This window comes from Oncorhynchus gorbuscha, linkage group LG18 (assembly GCF_021184085.1).
Source record: "Oncorhynchus gorbuscha isolate QuinsamMale2020 ecotype Even-year linkage group LG18, OgorEven_v1.0, whole genome shotgun sequence".
Classification (NCBI taxonomy): domain Eukaryota; kingdom Metazoa; phylum Chordata; class Actinopteri; order Salmoniformes; family Salmonidae; genus Oncorhynchus; species Oncorhynchus gorbuscha.
The window spans coordinates 19,077,821-19,096,617 of NC_060190.1; the positions used below are offsets into that span (position 1 = coordinate 19,077,821).

The 18,797-nt window shown below is 43.2% G+C and overlaps 2 protein-coding genes across 2 annotated transcripts; both read left to right on the plus strand.

Moving 5' to 3' along the window:
* Positions 1–636: 636 nt before the first annotated feature.
* On the plus strand, positions 637–15,058 carry LOC124003144 (catalase-like). The gene is made up of 11 exons (XM_046311211.1): positions 637–910; positions 2,218–2,389; positions 2,949–3,059; positions 4,191–4,321; positions 4,524–4,628; positions 4,935–5,060; positions 5,266–5,457; positions 5,954–6,376; positions 7,781–7,888; positions 13,405–13,482; positions 13,948–15,058. Exons 1-11 carry the CDS (start codon positions 845–847, stop codon positions 14,008–14,010), a joined length of 1,575 nt encoding a protein of 524 aa, XP_046167167.1. The 5' UTR covers positions 637–844; the 3' UTR covers positions 14,011–15,058.
* Positions 15,059–17,057: 1,999 nt separating this feature from the next.
* On the plus strand, positions 17,058–18,545 carry LOC124003655 (dispanin subfamily A member 2b-like). The gene is made up of 2 exons (XM_046312146.1): positions 17,058–17,603; positions 18,007–18,545. The coding sequence occupies exons 1-2, from the start codon at positions 17,376–17,378 to the stop codon at positions 18,163–18,165; spliced, it is 387 nt and encodes a 128-aa protein (XP_046168102.1). The 5' UTR covers positions 17,058–17,375; the 3' UTR covers positions 18,166–18,545.
* Positions 18,546–18,797: the final 252 nt, after the last annotated feature.

An 18,797-nucleotide genomic window follows, 5' to 3' on the forward strand; every position in this document is an offset into this window, starting at 1 on the left:
ACTGTATGCTTCCCACTTTTCACAGAATTAAGCTGCTACATTCAACTCTGCTTCCTGACTATTTTATGTTCTTTGGATGTGAATATTGAGTTAAAATAAAAAGGTCCATGATTCTTCCCTTGAAGCCACCTATATCCATCCAGTCAACCCTTTCTGCCTTTCACAACCTATGCTCCCAATTGAAATGGCTAAATAGCCTTGTGTCCACTCAATTGAACAAATCTCAACAAGCAGTAAAACAGTCATTTTTGTATTTTCTATACATTTACTGACTACGGACTATTAATAAAAGGGAATAAAGCTATCTCTCTGTGTGCGTATTTTTCCGTGACAACACAACATGAGTGCACACAGCAGATATATAGTAACTGCTCTTGTGATACCTTTAGTATGGGGTCTGCATAATCTGATAAATATGAAATGAATCCCTGCCAAACTGGTCAACTAGCAATGTACATATTCCACATGTTTAAATGCGTTTAGTCTGTTGCCTCACGTGAGTGTTGAGTTGGATCGCAAGCTTGTAGTTCGACTAAGACAATGTGAACCAATAATTGACTACCCGTAGAAATATGCCGCCCACCTTTGGGTCTTGGGTCGGGCAACATGTTTAACACAGCCTAGTTCTGCAACACCACATTTTAATGGTGTGATGGGTGGTAGCAGCAAGGGGTACATTCTTTTTTTGCCCTTTGGTCCGAAAGTAGCTGGTGATCCAGCATCCAATAGGAGTCGGGTAACAAGCAGGAGGACCCTAATCGTACAAAGTACAGTGGCTAAATAACGTTAACACTCAGAAATATTTCCCCTCCACGCAGTTGTGGTTAAAATTTCTGCCTTCAAGATGGACGAGGATAGAGGGAAAGCAACCGACCAAATGAAACTATGGAAAGAGGGCCGAAGCGCTCAGGTTTGTCTATTTCTATGCTTAGTTTGTGTTGTGCAATTCTGTTTAGAAATGGTGAGCGTTCATCCAGGGTCGCATTTTTCCTCCTGGACTACTTAACTATAATTCTAACGTTAGATAGCTAGTTAGCAACACCTTTACAGAACCATGGTACTGTTCAATTCCACGACCAAAGAATGCACATTTGTATTTGAATTGTGTCCGTTTTTGATCATGCAGGAATTGTTAGCTGGCTGCTGCCTACAACTAACGTTAGCCTATTACTACTTATTAGCTAGCTATCTTGCACTTGCAGCTGGTCTTCATTCGCTGCTACACCCACAATCACAAAGTCAATAACCACGCACATGTCTACTATATTTCTTCTTAACTAGTGGAAACCCGTGCAGTTCGGGCTTTCTTGATATTTGTTGAATAGAATTCCAAGTTTAGCTAGGTTTTACTCCCATTCTCTTGTGACAAATACAAGCATTTCGCTACACTCATAATAACATCTGCTAAACATGTGTATGCGACCAATAAAATGTGATTTTAATTTGATGTAATGTATTGAAATAAAACAACTGCAGAGAAGCGATTTGTTTTTTATTTAACGTCATCTAGCTATAGTACCTCATTTAAATGCCAAGAAGTTGATTGCTTGTGTGTATTTTGCTGGTTTAACGTCAAAATATTGCAAGTTGAGAATAGAATAATTAGTGATTCTTTGCAATAACTGGAAAATATGGACCTTGATTTGTTGGGATAGCAAATGTATCTTGGTCATTGTCTTGTTATAGTTTAGCCCGGACTTTAGCCATGTCAACTCATGGTTACCTAATCATTGGTGCAGGAAGGATAGGCTTAACGGGTAAACATTAAGCAAGATTTGAAGTAAACAAGGCCAAATGAGAGATGTGAACTGTTTAAGTGGATTTTAGACTATTTTGTAATGCACACATTGAATTGGAGCAATTGCGCAACGAAGCTGATGTTTGATCATTCAAAGTACAAAACACTAGACCTGTATAATGTCCGAATTGTACCTATATCACACATAACCTAATGGGACCATTGAGTCTTGTGCCCAGGCTACTAAGTGTCAGGTGCACAAAGTATTCCTGTACATTCCTAGTCTTAATGTGTGTGTAGTTATGTCACCTGAGAGCAAGTAAATTAATAAACTGTGTAAGTGCAGTTGATGTGGAGTCAGGGAAAGGACCAACTCCGTTACCAAAGGAAAAGTGAGAGACTAGGCCTAGTGACTGTAAATAAAACATGTGTAGTGCAGTGTCTTATGTATGATGGCTATGTCATTTCTTCCCCTTCAGAGGCCAGACAACCTGACCACTGGTGCTGGTCACCCGATAGGGGACAAGTTGAATATAATAACAGCGGGTCCCCGGGGGCCCCTCCTAGTGCAGGACACCCCGTTCATAGACGAGATGGCCCACTTTGACCGCGAGCGCATCCCAGAGAGGGTGGTGCATGCCAAGGGAGGCGGTAGGTGTCAAGCACTACCAATACATTTAACCGAAACTGATTGGCATTTATGCTATATACAGTGAGCTCCAAAAGTATTGCATCCAACAACTTTGTATAATCACAAGCTTGATGTAATCATTGTGTGCTAGGAATATGGGACCAAATACTAAACTTTTGACTACTTTAATACACATATAAGTGAATTTGTCCCAATACTTTTGGTCCCCTGAAATGGAGGGACTATGTACACCACTAGATGTGTTCTTAAAAGTGGACCCTCACAAAGTAATGGTATAGGGGAAACGTTCCCTAGACAGGCCTCTCACATTTGAAATAAACATTAGGAAGTGTTGACCTACTTTTCGGTCTAGACCAAAATACTGTGAACTGCTCTTTAGTCGGGGCAGAATATTATTAGGACCATGCTTGATCATGTGACGGTCTGTTGTTGTTGGCCCACTCTACAGAAGGGTAAAGTGCACCATGTGTATGGCTTTATAAGTAAGTGTTTACTCACTTACCTAACTAGCTAGATTTATACACAGTAACTGTCCATGTCCTGCCTCTTCTACCACAGGAGCTTTTGGGTACTTTGAGGTGACACATGACATCTCTCGCTACTGCAAGGCCAAGGTGTTTGAGCATGTGGGCAAGACCACACCTATCGCCATTCGCTTTTCCACCGTGGGTAAGACTAACCTACATTACATTTTTGTCTTTTTTTCCCCCTGGTATTTACTCAACTTACATGATAAAATAGTATTTTGAGGCTGCTCACTCCGGCTTTTCTATAAAACTGCTACAAACACATTTACAGAGTTCCCTTTGTTTCCTTAAGGACATATGCAAAAAGAAACCCTATCAGATTTGCTAGCTACCAATTAGACTACTGTTGCTGTATATGGAATGACTAAACATGCTTGTCTGCAAAAAGCAATGTTTGCCGATATCAGAAGAATTCTGGACAGTCAGGTAGCCTAGAGGATAAGAGCATTGGGCCAATAGCCAAAAGGTTGCTTGTTCAAATCCCGAGCCGATTAGGTGAAAAAGCTGTTGACATGATCTTGAGCAAGGTACTTAACCCTAATTGCTCCTGTAAGTATAAAATGCAATATATACACTAGATGACTGACAGAGGGGTGCTTTCTGAAGCCAATGCGCCTCCATCTTGGTACTTCCCCACCATTGTAAAAGAAACAACAACAAAAAAACATGTGTTTTGGAAGCTATAGAAAAGCTTAATTGGCCACAAAATCCACATTTTGCAATCTCCATCTGTCTCCGGACATGAAACCCATTGAAAACCTGTGGTTTGAATTGAAGAGGGAAGTTTATAAGTTCAGACGAAGGATATCAAGGATCTGGAAGGATTCTGTGTGTAGGAATGTTCTAAGATGTGTTCTCCAACTCATCAAATATTTAGAAAAATGTTCAGTGCAGTTATCCTCACAAGATGAGGTATTGAAAACGGGAGTCAATAATTCTGACCCCTGCCTCCTTTGAGAAAAAACAGTTTATCAAGTAATCTTTCTCTGAGCAAATTGTATTAGTATAAAGGAATTATTTCCCCCAATTTTTAGGAGCATACAATATAGCTCAGTATTTGAATGTGTTAATGTATACAGTCATATTCTATTGTCTTTATCAATGGTGTCAATCATTTCAGACCCCATTGTACATCAACACATCATTGATTAAATACCATTAAATACCAGAAAATACACAATGTCATATTTTTTGAATTCTACAAATAATTTGTTTATACTGGTTGTCCATGTGTGAGTTTCATATCAACCTATTTTGTCTCAAACTCATGTAGCTGGGGAATCCGGCTCAGCTGACACAGTGCGAGACCCACGTGGCTTTGCAGTCAAGTTCTACACTGACGAGGGCAACTGGGACCTTACTGGCAACAACACCCCCATCTTCTTTATCAGGGACGCCATGCTGGTGAGTTCAGACATGTGAGTCAAGATTGCGCCTGGGTGTGCCTTGCCAAGATTCAGTCTTTGACACATGACATGACACAGTACAAGGAGTGGAACGTTAGCTAAACAGACTGGCAACCAGGCTAATCCATTAGTTCATCTCCCCGTGTAATATTAAATGCCATTACCATATCGCTCTGATTTTTCCCTTTTGTTTTGTGCAGTTCCCATCCTTTGTCCACTCTCAGAAGCGCAACCCCCAGACTCACCTGAAGGACCCAGACATGGTGTGGGATTTCTGGAGCCTGCGGCCTGAGTGTATGCATCAGGTACTGTACCTGCTCCTCTCTACCTGACACCAAACCTTTACACGTGCACGCACAATAGTTAGTTAGAATCCGAAAATACATTGTAGTTTCAGATTTCGCTCCATTAACAACTTTAAAGCTATGCCACTGTATCTAGAAATGGCGGTTGCGGTATTAGTTTAAATAGTTTTAAATCAGTTTTCTGATCAGATTATTATATCATGCTTCTACTTACATGTTTTTTTTTATATCTTATTTACATATCACATTGGCTAAATTGGCTGAATATGTGCTTTTGTTAATAATTTTGTCTTAATCTCTATGAAGGTGTCCTTCCTGTTCAGTGACCGTGGTCTGCCCGACGGCTTCCGCCACATGAATGGCTACGGATCCCACACCTTCAAGCTGGTCAACGCCGAGCGTCAGCCCGTCTACTGCAAGTTCCACTACAAGGTCAGAGCACAACTAAAAATTATGTTGTGAATGGATAGTACAGGACTAGTGAAATGTACTACACTTTAATGGATATAGGAGTCGACAATACTTAATTAACTGAAGGATGCAAGAGAGTAATGGTGGTAAAAGAAGGAAACGTAGTTAGAAAAATTGGGACGGGTCCATAGTAACCCATAGCATCCTTCCTCTGCTCTCCTCTCAGACCAACCAGGGTATCAAGAACTTGAAGCCTGAGGATGCCGAGCGCCTGGCCTCCACCGACCCGGACTACGCCATCCGAGACCTTTACACCTCCATCGCCAACGGCAAATTCCCCTCCTGGTCATTCTACATCCAGGTCATGACCTTTGACCAGGCTGAGAAGTTCCAGTGGAACCCCTTTGACCTGACCAAGGTACCATAGAGATACAGTTTTCAATCTTCTATTCAATTATGTGGGGACTCTAACCCTTATAGTAGGTGCATAACTTTTTATCAATATTTGCATAGTTTAAAAAAATAATGTGACAGAAATGCATTAAATGTCTTAGTATTGTACTTTGTTAGCCATTTAAACAAGATGTTCCCAAAAATATTGTCCATTTGCAGTACTCTGACTTTTCCACCAGAGGGGGGGACATACTCCACATAACCACTGAAAGATCTGAAAGTGGTCTGAGATCTGCTATGGAGTGGTACCATTTGTCAATAGTACAATAATGGGCAACTGACTCAATAGCTGCAGTCTAGTCAGGATAATTATTATGTGAAAATAGTACAGTAAAGGGGTCATGCACGCTTACATTTTCTATTAAAAAAAATCTTTGTCCTCCAAGACTGGCTAGAAATCTCTTGCACATCCATGTACCTTTTTTGGCCTGAGAAGTAGCAGCACTTCTCATTTTCCTTAGGTGTGGTCTCACAAGGAGTACCCCCTCATTCCCGTGGGGAGGTTGGTCCTCAACAGAAACCCTGCCAACTACTTTGCTGAGATCGAGCAGCTGGCCTTTGACCCCAGCAATATGCCCCCTGGCATCGAGCCCAGCCCTGACAAGATGCTGCAGGGGCGTCTGTTCTCCTACCCAGACACACATCGCCACCGGCTGGGAACCAACTACCTGCAGCTGCCCGTCAACTGCCCCTTCAGGACCCGTGTGGCCAACTATCAGCGAGACGGGCCCATGTGCATGTTCGACAACCAGGCTGGCGCTCCCAACTATTTCCCCAACAGCTTCAGTGCTCCAGAGGCCCAGCGGCAGCACGTGGAAACCAGGTTTAAGGTGTCCCCAGATGTGGGCCGCTACAACAGCGCTGACGATGATAATGTCACACAGGTAATGTATCTATGTAGAGCGCAGTGGATTAGTTCACTGAGATGGGCGTGAATCAGACAGGTGTCTTGTGTTCCATTTTTTTTTTTTTTTTAAGATGTGGGTGTGTATATATATATTTTTTTATTTGCTACTGCTTGACAAAACAAAATCTTGGTCGGCCAAACAATCGACTAGTCAACTAATTGGGGTCAGCCCTAGTTACATTAAAGAAAACCACAGTTTTGGAAATAGACTGAACAAAATAACAAATGCAACAGGTATAGTGTTGGTCCCATGTTTGATGAGTTGAAATAAAAGATCCCAGAAATGTTCCATTTGTTCAAAAAGCTTTTCTTTCATCCCTGTTAGTGATCATTTCTCCTTTGCCAAGATAATACATCCGCCTGACAGGTGTGGCATATCAAGAAGCTAATTTTAAACAGCGTGATCATTACACAGATGCACCTTGTGCTGTGGACAATAAAAGGCCACTCTAAAATGTGCAGTTTTATCACACAACACAATCCCACAGCCGTCCCAAGTCTTGAGTGTGCAATTGTCATGCTGACTGCAGGATTGTCCAACAGCGCTCATGTCCAAGAATGTAATGTTCATTTATCTACCATAAGCCACCTCCAACAACGTTTTTAGAGAATTTAGAAGTACGTCCAACCGGCCTCACAACTTTAGGCCACTTGAATGGTGTTTTTTTGGCTAGTAGTTTGCTGATGTCAACGTTTTGAACAGCGTCCCCCATGGTGGGGTTATGGTATGGGCAGGCATAAGCTACGGACAACTAACACAACTGCATTTTATTAATGGCAATTTGAATGCACAGAGATACCTTGACGATCCTGAGGCCCGTTGTCGTGCCATTCATCTGCCGCCATCACCTCCTGTTTCAGCATGATAATGCATCGCTCCATGTCGCAATGATCTGTACACAATTCCTGGAAGCTGAAAATGTCCCAGTTCTTCCATGGCCTGCATACTCAACAGACATGTCACCTATTGAGCATGTTTGGGATGCTCTGGATTGACGTGTACGATGGCGTGTTCCAGTTCCCGCCAATATCCAGCAACTTTGCACAGTCATTGAAGAGGAGTGGGACAACATTCCACAGGCCACAATCAACAGCCTGATTAACTATGTGAAGGAGATATGTCTCGCAGCATGAGGCAAATGGTGGTCACATTAAAAAAAAATTTTTTTAGGGTATCTGTGACTAACAGATGCATATCTGTATTCCCAGTCATGTGAAATCCATAGATTATGGCCTAATGAATGTATTTCAATTGAATGATTTCTTTATACAGTATGAACTGTAATGATTACATAATGAAATGCTTATTTATTGATACATTAATAAATCTGTTGGTTTGTGTGTAACCAGTGATCTGACCTTGTGTGTGGGTGTATTGCAGGTGCGTACCTTCTTCACCGAGGTGCTGAATGAGGAGGAGCGCCAGAGGCTCTGTCAGAACATGGCTGGTGCCCTGAAGGGAGCCCAAGTCTTCATCCAGAAACGCTGGGTGAGTTCTCCTCATCTTGATTGTCTAAGTCACCATTTTTCATCATCATTGTGATCAGCAATCATGTTATTTCTATCTTCATGTTTTTTTAATCAACATCATCATTACTATTCAAATCAAAATCTCCTCTCTACCACACTGTCATCAGAGAGTATTCACACCCCTTGACTTTTTCCACATTTTGGTACGAAGTAAAATTAATTTAATTGTAACGATCTACACAAAATAGTCTGTGGAAGAAAAATTCAAATATTTGTAAATGTGTATATAATATGAAAAATAAACCCCCTGAGTCAATACATGTTAGAATCGCCTTTGGCAGCGATTACAGCAACATTTGCCAATTTTTCTTTTCCAAATTCTTCAAGCTCTGTCAAATCGGTTGTTTGGCGTGGCTAGGCAACCATTTTCAGGTCTTGCCATAGATTTTCAAGCAGATTTAAGTCAAAATTGTGACTCTGCCACCCAAGAACATTCACTGTCTTACTGGTAAGCTAGCTAGCTTACAAAGAATAACAACAAAAAATATCTAGTTAACAGAAGAAAGGAAGACAAAATAAGGACAAAAGAAGGACAGAAGAAAAAGGAAAAGAAAGAGGACAACAAAGTGAAACAGTCAGCACTTCTATTGCAACTTCGTATTTCGTCGTCCTAACGTAGTCTACACTGCTATCTGCCCAGCAGCTAGCCAGCTAGCAAACGTCCACCGTCTACCGAATAGCAGCACTGTAGAAACTATTACACTCAACTGAACGACTTGATTAGTGTAGTGTTAGCTAGCGACATAGTTGTCTTTGCTGTCTTCGTATCCAAGATAATTGTGTAGTTTAGAGCGTGTAGTCTTAGAGTGATTATCTTAATTTACCGAGGTTAGCTAGCCAGCTATTTGTCGTCCTTAACGTAGGAGACACTGCTAGCTAGCCAACAGCTAGCCAACGTCTACTGAATAGAACTTCCGCACTCAACAACCCGGTCGCATTCCGCTTTGCTCCACAGGTAGTATCACATTTTTCATTTCATTTCATTACAGCACAACGGTTTGATTTGTTTGATCGTAGCTAGCTACATAGCTAGCTACATAGCCGTCTGTGTATCAAAGATAATTGTGTAGTCTAGAGCGATTTTCTAGGTTAGCTAGCCAGCTATTGTCGTTCTTTTAACGCAACGTAACGTAATCAACACTGCTAGCTAGCCAGCTAGCCCCGAATAGCAGCACTGTAGAAACTACTACACTCAACGGAACGACTTGATTAGTGTAGTGTCAACAACGCAGCCACTGTCAGCTAGCCTACAAAGTCAACAACGCAGCCACTGCCAGCTAGCCTACTTCAGCAGTACTGTATCATTTTTAATAATTTTAGTCAATAAGATTCTTGCTACGTAAGCTTAACTTTCTGAACATTCGAGACGTGTAGTCCACTTGTCATTCCAATCTCCTTGCATTAGCGTAGCCTCTTCTGTAGCCTGTCAACTATGTGTCTGTCTATCCCTGTTCTCTCCTCTCTGCACAGACCATACAAACGCTCCACACCGCGTGGCCGCTGCCACCCTAATCTGGTGGTCCCAGCGCGCACGACCCACGTGGAGTTCCAGGTCTCCGGTAGCCTCTGGAACTGCCGATCTGCAGCCAACAAGGCAGAGTTCATCTCAGCCTATGCCTCCCTCCAGTCCCTCGACTTCTTGGCACTGACAGAAACATGGATCACCACAGATAACACTGCTACTCCTACTGCTCTCTCTTCGTCCGCCCACGTGTTCTCGCACACCCCGAGAGCTTCTGGTCAGCGGGGTGGTGGCATAGGGATCCTTATCTCTCCCATGTGGTCATTCTCTCTTTCTCCCCTTACCCATCTGTCTATCGCCTCCTTTGAATTTCATGCTGTCACAGTTACCAGCCCTTTCAAGCTTAACATCCTTATCATTTATCGCCCTCCAGGTCCCCTCGGAGAGTTCATCAATGAGCTTGATGCCTTGATAAGCTCCTTTCCTGAGGACGGCTCACCTCTCACAGTTCTGGGCGACTTTAACCTCCCCACGTCTACCTTTGACTCATTCCTCTCTGCCTCCTTCTTTCCACTCCTCTCCTCTTTTGACCTCACCCTCTCACCTTCCCCCTACTCACAAGGCAGGCAATACGCTCGACCTCATCTTTACTAGATGCTGTTCTTCCACTAACCTCATTGCAACTCCCCTCCAAGTCTCCGACCACTACCTTGTATCCTTTTCCCTCTCGCTCTCATCCAACACTTCCCACACTGCCCCTACTCGGATGGTATCGCGCCGTCCCAACCTTCGCTCTCTCTCCCCCGCTACTCTCTCCTCTTCCATCCTATCATCTCTTCCCTCTGCTCAAACCTTCTCCAACCTATCTCCTGATTCTGCCTCCTCAACCCTCCTCTCCTCCCTTTCTGCATCCTTTGACTCTCTATGTCCCCTATCTTCCAGGCCGGCTCGGTCCTCCCCTCCCGCTCCGTGGCTTGACGACTCAATGCGAGCTCACAGAACAGGGCTCCGGAAGGCCGAGCGGAAATGGAGGAAAACTCGCCTCCCTGCGGACCTGGCATCCTTTCACTCCCTCCTCTCTACATTTTCCTCCTCTGTCTCTGCTGCTAAAGCCACTTTCTACCACTCTAAATTCCAAGCATCTGCCTCTAACCCTAGGAAGCTCTTTGCCACATTCTCCTCCCTCCTGAATCCTCCCCCCTCCCCTCTCTGCAGATGACTTCGTCAACCATTTTGAAAAGAAGATCGACGACATCCGATCCTCGTTTGCTAAGTCAAACAACACCGCTGGTTCTGCTCACACTGCCCTACCCTGTGCTCTGACCTCTTTCTCCCCTCTCTCTCCAGATGAAATCTCGCGTCTTGTGACGGCCGGCCGCCCAACAACCTGCCCGCTCGACCCTATCCCCTCCTCTCTTCTCCAGACCATTTCCGGAGACCTTCTCCCTTACCTCACCTCGCTCATCAACTTATCCCTGACCGCTGGCTACGTCCCTTCCGTCTTCAAGAGAGCGAGAGTTGCACCCCTTCTGAAAAAACCTACACTCGATCCCTCCGATGTCAACAACTACAGACCAGTATCCCTTCTTTCTTTTCTCTCCAAAACTCTTGAACGTGCCGTCCTTGGTCAGCTCTCCCGCTATCTCTCTCAGAATGACCTTCTTGATCCAAATCAGTCAGGTTTCAAGACTAGTCATTCAACTGAGACTGCTCTTCTCTGTATCACGGAGGCGCTCCGCACCGCTAAAGCTAACTCTCTCTCCTCTGCTCTCATCCTTCTAGACCTATCGGCTGCCTTCGATACTGTGAACCATCAGATCCTCCTCTCCACCCTCTCCGAGTTGGGCATCTCCGGCGCGGCCCACGCTTGGATTGCGTCCTACCTGACAGGTCGCTCCTACCAGGTGGCGTGGCGAGAATCTGTCTCCTCACCACGCGCTCTCACCACTGGTGTCCCCCAGGGCTCTGTTCTAGGCCCTCTCCTATTCTCGCTATACACCAAGTCACTTGGCTCTGTCATAACCTCACATGGTCTCTCCTATCATTGCTATGCAGACGACACACAATTAATCTTCTCCTTTTCCCCTTCTGATGACCAGGTGGCGAATCGCATCTCTGCATGTCTGGCAGACATATCAGTGTGGATGACGGATCACCATCTCAAGCTGAACCTCGGCAAGACGGAGCTGCTCTTCCTCCCGGGAAGGACTGCCCGTTCCATGATCTCGCCATCACGGTTGACAACTCCATTGTGTCCTCCTCCCAGAGCGCTAAGAACCTTGGCGTGATCCTGGACAACAAACTGTCGTTCTCAACTAACATCAAGGCGGTGGCCCGTTCCTGTAGGTTCATGCTCTACAACATCCGCAGAGTACGACCCTGCCTCACACAGGAAGCGGCGCAGGTCCTAATCCAGGCACTTGTCATCTCCCGTCTGGATTACTGCAACTCGCTGTTGGCTGGGCTCCCTGCCTGTGCCATTAAACCCCTACAACTCATCCAGAACGCCGCAGCCCGTCTAGTGTTCAACCTTCCCAAGTTCTCTCACGTCACCCCGCTCCTCCGCTCTCTCCACTGGCTTCCAGTTGAAGCTCGCATCCGCTACAAGACCATGGTGCTTGCCTACGGAGCTGTGAGGGGAACGGCACCTCAGTACCTCCAGGCTCTGATCAGGCCCTACACCCAAACAAGGGCACTGCGTTCATCCACCTCTGGCCTGCTCGCCTCCCTACCACTGAGGAAGTACAGCTCCCGCTCAGCCCAGTCAAAACTGTTCGCTGCTCTGGCTCCCCAATGGTGGAACAAACTCCCTCACGACGCCAGGACAGCGGAGTCAATCACCACCTTCCGGAGACACCTGAAACCCCACCTCTTTAAGGAATACCTAGGATAGGATAAAGTAATCCTTCTCACCCCCCCCCCTTAAAATATTTAGATGCACTATTGTAAAGTGGTTGTTCCACTGGATGTCATAAGGTGAATGCACCAATTTGTAAGTCGCTCTGGATAAGAGCGTCTGCTAAATGACTTAAATGTAATGTAAATGTAAATGGTACTGTAAGCAACTCCCGTGTTGATTTGGCCTTGTTTTTGGTTATTATCCTGCTGCAAGGTGAATTCATCTCCCAGTGTCTGGTGGAAAGTGGACTGAACCAGGTTTTACCTCTAGGATTTTAATTCTTTACAGGCTTCTGTTTCACTCTGTCAATAAGATCAGTATTGTGGAATAACTACAATGTTGTTGATCCATCCTCAGTTCTTCTATCACCGCTATTAAATTATAGTAATTATTTTAAAGTCACCATTGGCCTCATGGTGAAATCCGGGAGTGGTTTCCTTCCTCTCCGTCAGAGTTAGGAAGGATGCCTGTATCTTTGTAATAACTAGGTGTATTCACCAGCCAAGTGTAATTAGTGACTTCACCATGCTCAAAGGGATATTCAATGTCAGTTTGTTTGATCTCCCAATAAGTACCTATTTTTACCAGGCATTGAACAACCACCCTGGATTTTGTGGTTGAAACTGTGTTTGAAATTCACTGCTCGACTGATGGGTCTTTCAGATAGTGTTGTGTATTGTACAGAGATGAGGTAGTCATTAAACTCATCTTATACAATATTATTGCACAGTGAGTCCATGCAACTTATTATGTGACTTGTTAAACACATTTTTACTCCTGAGCTTATTTAGGCTGGCCATAAGAAACAGGTTGAATTTCCTTTTGAATTGATTTTATAAATATTTAGGAAAACGTTATTAAATGTTGACATTATGGAGTATTGTGTTTAGGCCAGAAGAGGAAAAAAAGAAAGATCTCTATTAAGATGTGGGGAAAAAGTCAAGTGGTGTGAATACTTTCTAAAGGCAAAGTATGTATATTTCCCAGGCATCATCTGCCTCACTACCATGAAGGTCATCTTTGCAATGCAATGTTGTATAATGCATCTATTTTACTTCCATCGCTATCAACACTTCTGACTGTCTCTGCCTGCTGTTGCGCCCTGTTTTTCCAGGTTCAGAATCTGATGGCTGTGCATGCAGACTATGGGAACAGGGTTCAGACCCTACTCAAAAACACTGAGCCCACGAAGGTAAGTCTATTCATTCTTGTCAACGGACACTAAAGCTTATGTCAATTAAAAGGGTATTTGCCTATTTAATTCAAAGTATAGTTTAAATAGGAAAAGCACTTGCATATCTGAGACTGCTCGTTGCAGATGCTTGGGAATAATTGGATGGGGGGGGGGTATAGTATAGTCAAATAATTTACATGAGCAGTTTTGGGTATATCGCAGATCCTTCATGAAAATCAAAAGTTGCACACATGTACTAAAGTGTTTTATATATTTTTTTACATGTTGAACTTTTTGGTTTTGTACTTGTTATTCCTATACATTTACTATGTATTTGTTTCTCTCAGGACCCCTCGTAAACGAGATTGAGTTTTACTTGTTTATATCCACAAATCTATTCTGAAATGAATCAAGGTTTAGCATTGAGCTCTCTTCTCTTTTTCTTTCTCTCCCTTTGTCTCCTTCCCTCCTCCTCTCTCCCAGGACACTGTGAGAGTGTACACCCGTGGAGGTGCCTCTACCATCGCTGCCTCCTCCAAGATGTGACGCCTTAACTTCCACCTGGGGGCAGTTGCACTTACCATCCGCTATAGAATATCTTACTACCGACCGTCCGTAAATGCTATAGCTAATTAAATGGCAAGCTATCAGGATTGTTTTTGTAATTCCTCAGGCTACTTACTTCACAGATGACTAGAGACCGCATTGCTGTCAGTTCTTACATGTACTTTTCTGTCCATTTTGCCTAAGTTCACACAGAAATGAATATAGTCAGACTGCAGCCCTATGGGAGAAGATCTGTCCCCACATCAGTCAAATACATAGACGCTATCTGAAAAGCTGTGCATTTATTCAGTTTATAGTATCATTTTTATTCCATTGGCAGTATATTGTTTAATCTCTTTCCCAATGACTTATTGTTTGTGTATCCATGCCTCATGTATGCCCTGATAGTTAGCTTAACCAGCTATGCGTTAGCTAGCCTATATGCAAAGTATGACATTTATTCTAGTTAAACAAACCACCAATGTCTTCAAATAAGGTTCATAATTAATGTACAGTATTTAGCAATTTATACTTCTGAGTTTTCTTCAAAAAAACAAACAATTGCTTAGGCCTTCACCATATTTCTTGGTTATATTAGAAATTGTGTCAAGCTAACGATTGGTGTGATTCAGTCAGGAATTAAGTCCTCGTCCTCGCAGCCAAAACTGTGCCTTTTTGGGTTAGTCACAAATACCTAACACCATGGCAGGAACAGGGCTTTGCCTAGACTTTTAATCACTATATAAAAATTGTCATGTACTAAATGTTTTCTGTTGATTTGTGTAGATACTCTGTACCAATATTAATCACTGAAGAGTTGTGGTTTGGTTGAGTTAGGGCTGGGGAATTAAGCAGAAACAGTCCTTATCTCTTCTCACAAGCCTCCAGACTCGATTGCTATGTTGCATCTCATCACTGTTAGTGTTTCTGTGTAAGGTAGCATTCCCGCTCATATCCCCCGTGAAGTGATTTGTTATATTAACAAGAAATTGTGAACATCTTTGAACCACAAAATGAGATGCTAATAAATCAAAAGGTATGTGTGGTTTTGATGTGTCAGGTCTTCTTTACCCCAATCTTAACTCCAGGGTATGCCGGCTGTTATTGCCCAGGACTACGCCTGATTCTACATATTGTAATGACCTGACTAGATCATAAATGAACAATTGTCCAGACAGAGGCTTGAGTTTGCGAATTGACGGTTTATTAAACCAACTTTACACAGGCTACTGTTTGGGCCGTAGCACACGCCAAATAGATGCCAGATAACCCACAAGCCAATCGTGACCTTCTCTTGTGAAGCCCAGACGTAAGAGAGGGAGAACAAAGGCTGAACCTGGTCTTAACTTCCAATGCTCCACCCCCCTGCCCAACCCCCCTCCACGCCACTCCGCCAACCACCAGGATGCCCGGCATCAGAACATTTCAGGCATTCCCGTGATTGGCAGATAGCAGGTTGATTGACATGTCGGACCCCGCGAACACCGGGTACTGGTCAGTACAACACAACCACCTCCTAGCCTAACACATAACACACAGCTGTCTGTGCGGGTCGCTACAATATCATGCCCTTGATTAGTTGATAAGAGTGTTACTGGGCTGGAATAAAAGCCTTGTCACCCAGTTGGTCTCCATGATCAGTTGTGAAGAACAGGCAGAGCGTACTTTAAGCTTTCCTAACTAGCGATCTAGTGTTCAAACACAATATCAACCAAGCCACTTCAGCATGCTTTTGTGGCACAGTCAATGCCACGAAGGGCTACGGGCCGATGTTGAGAGTTCGCCATCCATTACGGGCAAAACTTGAGTCCTTGCTTTTCTTATTAATTGGCTGCAGACAATGATCAGCTAGGGGGAATACGATTTTTAACATCTTATGCTATATTTATAATTGTATAAAATATATGCAATGAATTTACCACCAACAGGTTTCTGTGCCAATGAACCACATCACAAATAAGCAAAGCACAACTCCATACTGATTACTACATACTGGGGCGGCAGGTAGCGTTGGGCCAGCAATCGAAAGGTTGCTGGATTGAATCTCTAAACTGACTAAATTAACATCTGTCATTCTGCCACTGAAAAAAGCATTTAACCCACTGTTCCTTTGTAGACTGTCATTGTAAATAAGAATTTGCTCTTAACTGAATTGCCTAGTTAGTTAATTAAATAAATATATGTTTTTATCAAATAAATATATGTTTTTATCAAATAGAGTATGTCAATCTCGACGAACAGGAAATACACCACCCCCTATCCAGTTGCAAAGGCTTGTCTTGACAATCTGGGAATGTCATTCAACATTTTGGTGTTTTGTAACAGATGTCTCTTTCCCATTCCTCAAATGGCCAGTGCAGTTTGGATGCTGGAATTATATTCGAGTGGAGTGGACAAACGTGTGTGCTGGTAGCATACAGGAGAGTTTTGAAGTAGCCTAATCAGATGAAAACATTGTGACTAATTGTGTTTATGACACAAAATGTTAAATATGTATGCTATATTGAAACAGAAAGAATGTGCAGAAAGAATAGCCCCTCGGATCCGAGGCCAGGCAGAGCGTGCTTTAAGCTTTGTTTAATGACTGGGCCTGCTGGGAGCATAGACCTATGTTGCAACGTTATTATAACGATTTGGGAGAATGATCCGCAACAGCGCATTTCAGTATCAGAAGTTTTTAAAAATACAGCCAAACTCACCTGACACTGCCTTTTTAGACCTTATAAACTGTCGAGTACCAAAAACGAATCAAAATGGAATGAAACATAAAATAAAGATATATAAAAACTATTCATTGAATGGTGGTGTTGTAGGCTAGTCTAGGTAGGACCATGTTATCGTCCCTAGACAAGTTCAATAGGGGAGCTTATTGAGCTAGATGTCTCATGTCTTGCGCAATGACGTACGTGGCTTCTCCGCTGCCTACCAGATATGCATCTGGTCTTGCGGATTGATATATAAAATTGGTGCAGCTTTGAATGATTTTTTTTGTGTGGTATGATTGCTAGTTAGCCTATTGCAGAACTGGACAAACGAACCACCTACCACTATTGCCACTAGGAATGGTAGGTAGAGAGCAGGATATACAGTTTAACTGGTTTACACTCCCAAAAACTAAAACTAAAAGTTAGACAACCCCTCCCCTATTGAGCAAGAGGGTCTCTAGGGAAATCAACATTTACAAATTTACTGGAAACAGTGCTTATGCCTGGAACCTTCGCCGCTCCTGCTATATAGGTTACGTTTTGCCTTCACCTTTCCTCACAAATTAAACTTTTCTTCGGCTCGCTCTTTTTCGTTTGCCCGAGAAGCTTTGTGTGTTTTTTTAAAACACTAAGCTAAATAAGTATCTATATTCGCTTGCCATGGATCAACCACCATCGTATCAGTCAGAGTTTGTCCCAATGAACGGAAATAAGTACATGCGTCTTGAAGACCCTCACGGAGCGCCCAGGTTCCAACATACCGTCGTCTTGGGACAGCCCCAGCCCGTTGTGCCTCAGCCCAGAGATCACATTATCTGGTCACTTTGCAGCCTCGTGTACGGCAACCCACTATGTCTCGGAATGTTAGCTGTATATTTCTCCATAAAGGTGAGTTGGAATTAAGTGACTTAATATAACATTGTCTGTTGTAGGGCGTGTAATTGTCTGGATTTTGAAGTTGGGCATGTTATTATATGGGCGACCAACTTTGAACTATGGAAAGAGGAGCACAGAATAACAATGTTCTAAATTCATGTTTTGTTTTCTTGTTATCACACTGTTATAAAAAACGTGTAGCCTATACCTCATCTACAGGCTCTATAAACCTGACCTCTGAAAGTGTATTAAGGAGTATTAAACCACAGAGGATAATACATTACTGAGATCCTCCCATTAGTGTGACATGTCATGTCGTGTGCATGTGTTTAACTAATATGCATAGCTACAAAAACACAATCAGCAACATGTGAATGATTCCATAATATAAATGATTCTACATGTTGTTTTCCAGTCCAGGGACAGGAAGATGGTTGGAGACTTGGAGGGAGCAAGAAAACATGGGAAGACTGCACGCTGCTTTAATGTTGTGACTCTGACCCTGGTCATCCTTGGGCTGCTCTTTCTCTTCATCATCTATGGTTTCTTCATCTACAAAATCTCACACTTGTAGTGTAGTTCCAGTCTTTGCTTTTGTCAAAAGTGTCTTTCCAGATGTTTACACACCTCTCTAGGATTGTGTCCTGATACATTTCTCTTACACACACACACACCACAGATGCAAGGTCCGATCACTTCTGACACCAATGTAATGAAACAGCAGGGAGCAGGTCTCATACCCTCGACCTTCGAGCCCGAGGTCCGGTGCGCTATCGACCTCCGCAAAAGCATGCTCGTGCGGCAGAGTCGATTTCCGTGCTTATAAACCAAGGGTCGTTACAGTATGTATGTCACAAAAAAATATTTGGCTGGTAAAAAATGTGAGTTGCTGGCAGATGTTTTTCAACTACCTACCACAGTGATTGATGGGTATAAAACACTATTCAACAAATACTTAAATGTATCATTCCTTCTGTCCTTCTCCCTGCCTGATCTGACAAAGTTGGATTGGTAGCTGGAGACGTTATCTATTTATACACACTGATTACTTAGTTCAAGATGTGAAGGAAACAGAAGCACTTGCAACAAGGCTGCATTTGAAAGGGATTTTCTCTTGGCAGTATAGTTTGTAATGAAAGCAGATGAGTACCGTGAGATGATCCAGATCAGGGCTAAAAGGAGACTATGGGTGAAGGTTATTTTTCC

Bases quoted from the DNA above. Each gene is read 5' to 3' on its own strand.
- LOC124003144 (XM_046311211.1), top strand. From the start codon at position 845: ATGGACGAGGATAGAGGGAAAGCAACCGACCAAATGAAACTATGGAAA. The intron at 911-2,217 runs GTTTGTCTATTT...CTTCCCCTTCAG, and splicing joins AAGAGGGCCGAAGCGCTCAG to AGGCCAGACAACCTGACCAC. The intron at 4,629-4,934 runs GTACTGTACCTG...ATCTCTATGAAG, and splicing joins GGCCTGAGTGTATGCATCAG to GTGTCCTTCCTGTTCAGTGA.
- LOC124003655 (XM_046312146.1), top strand. From the start codon at position 17,376: ATGGATCAACCACCATCGTATCAGTCAGAGTTTGTCCCAATGAACGGA. The intron at 17,604-18,006 runs GTGAGTTGGAAT...GTTGTTTTCCAG, and splicing joins CTGTATATTTCTCCATAAAG to TCCAGGGACAGGAAGATGGT.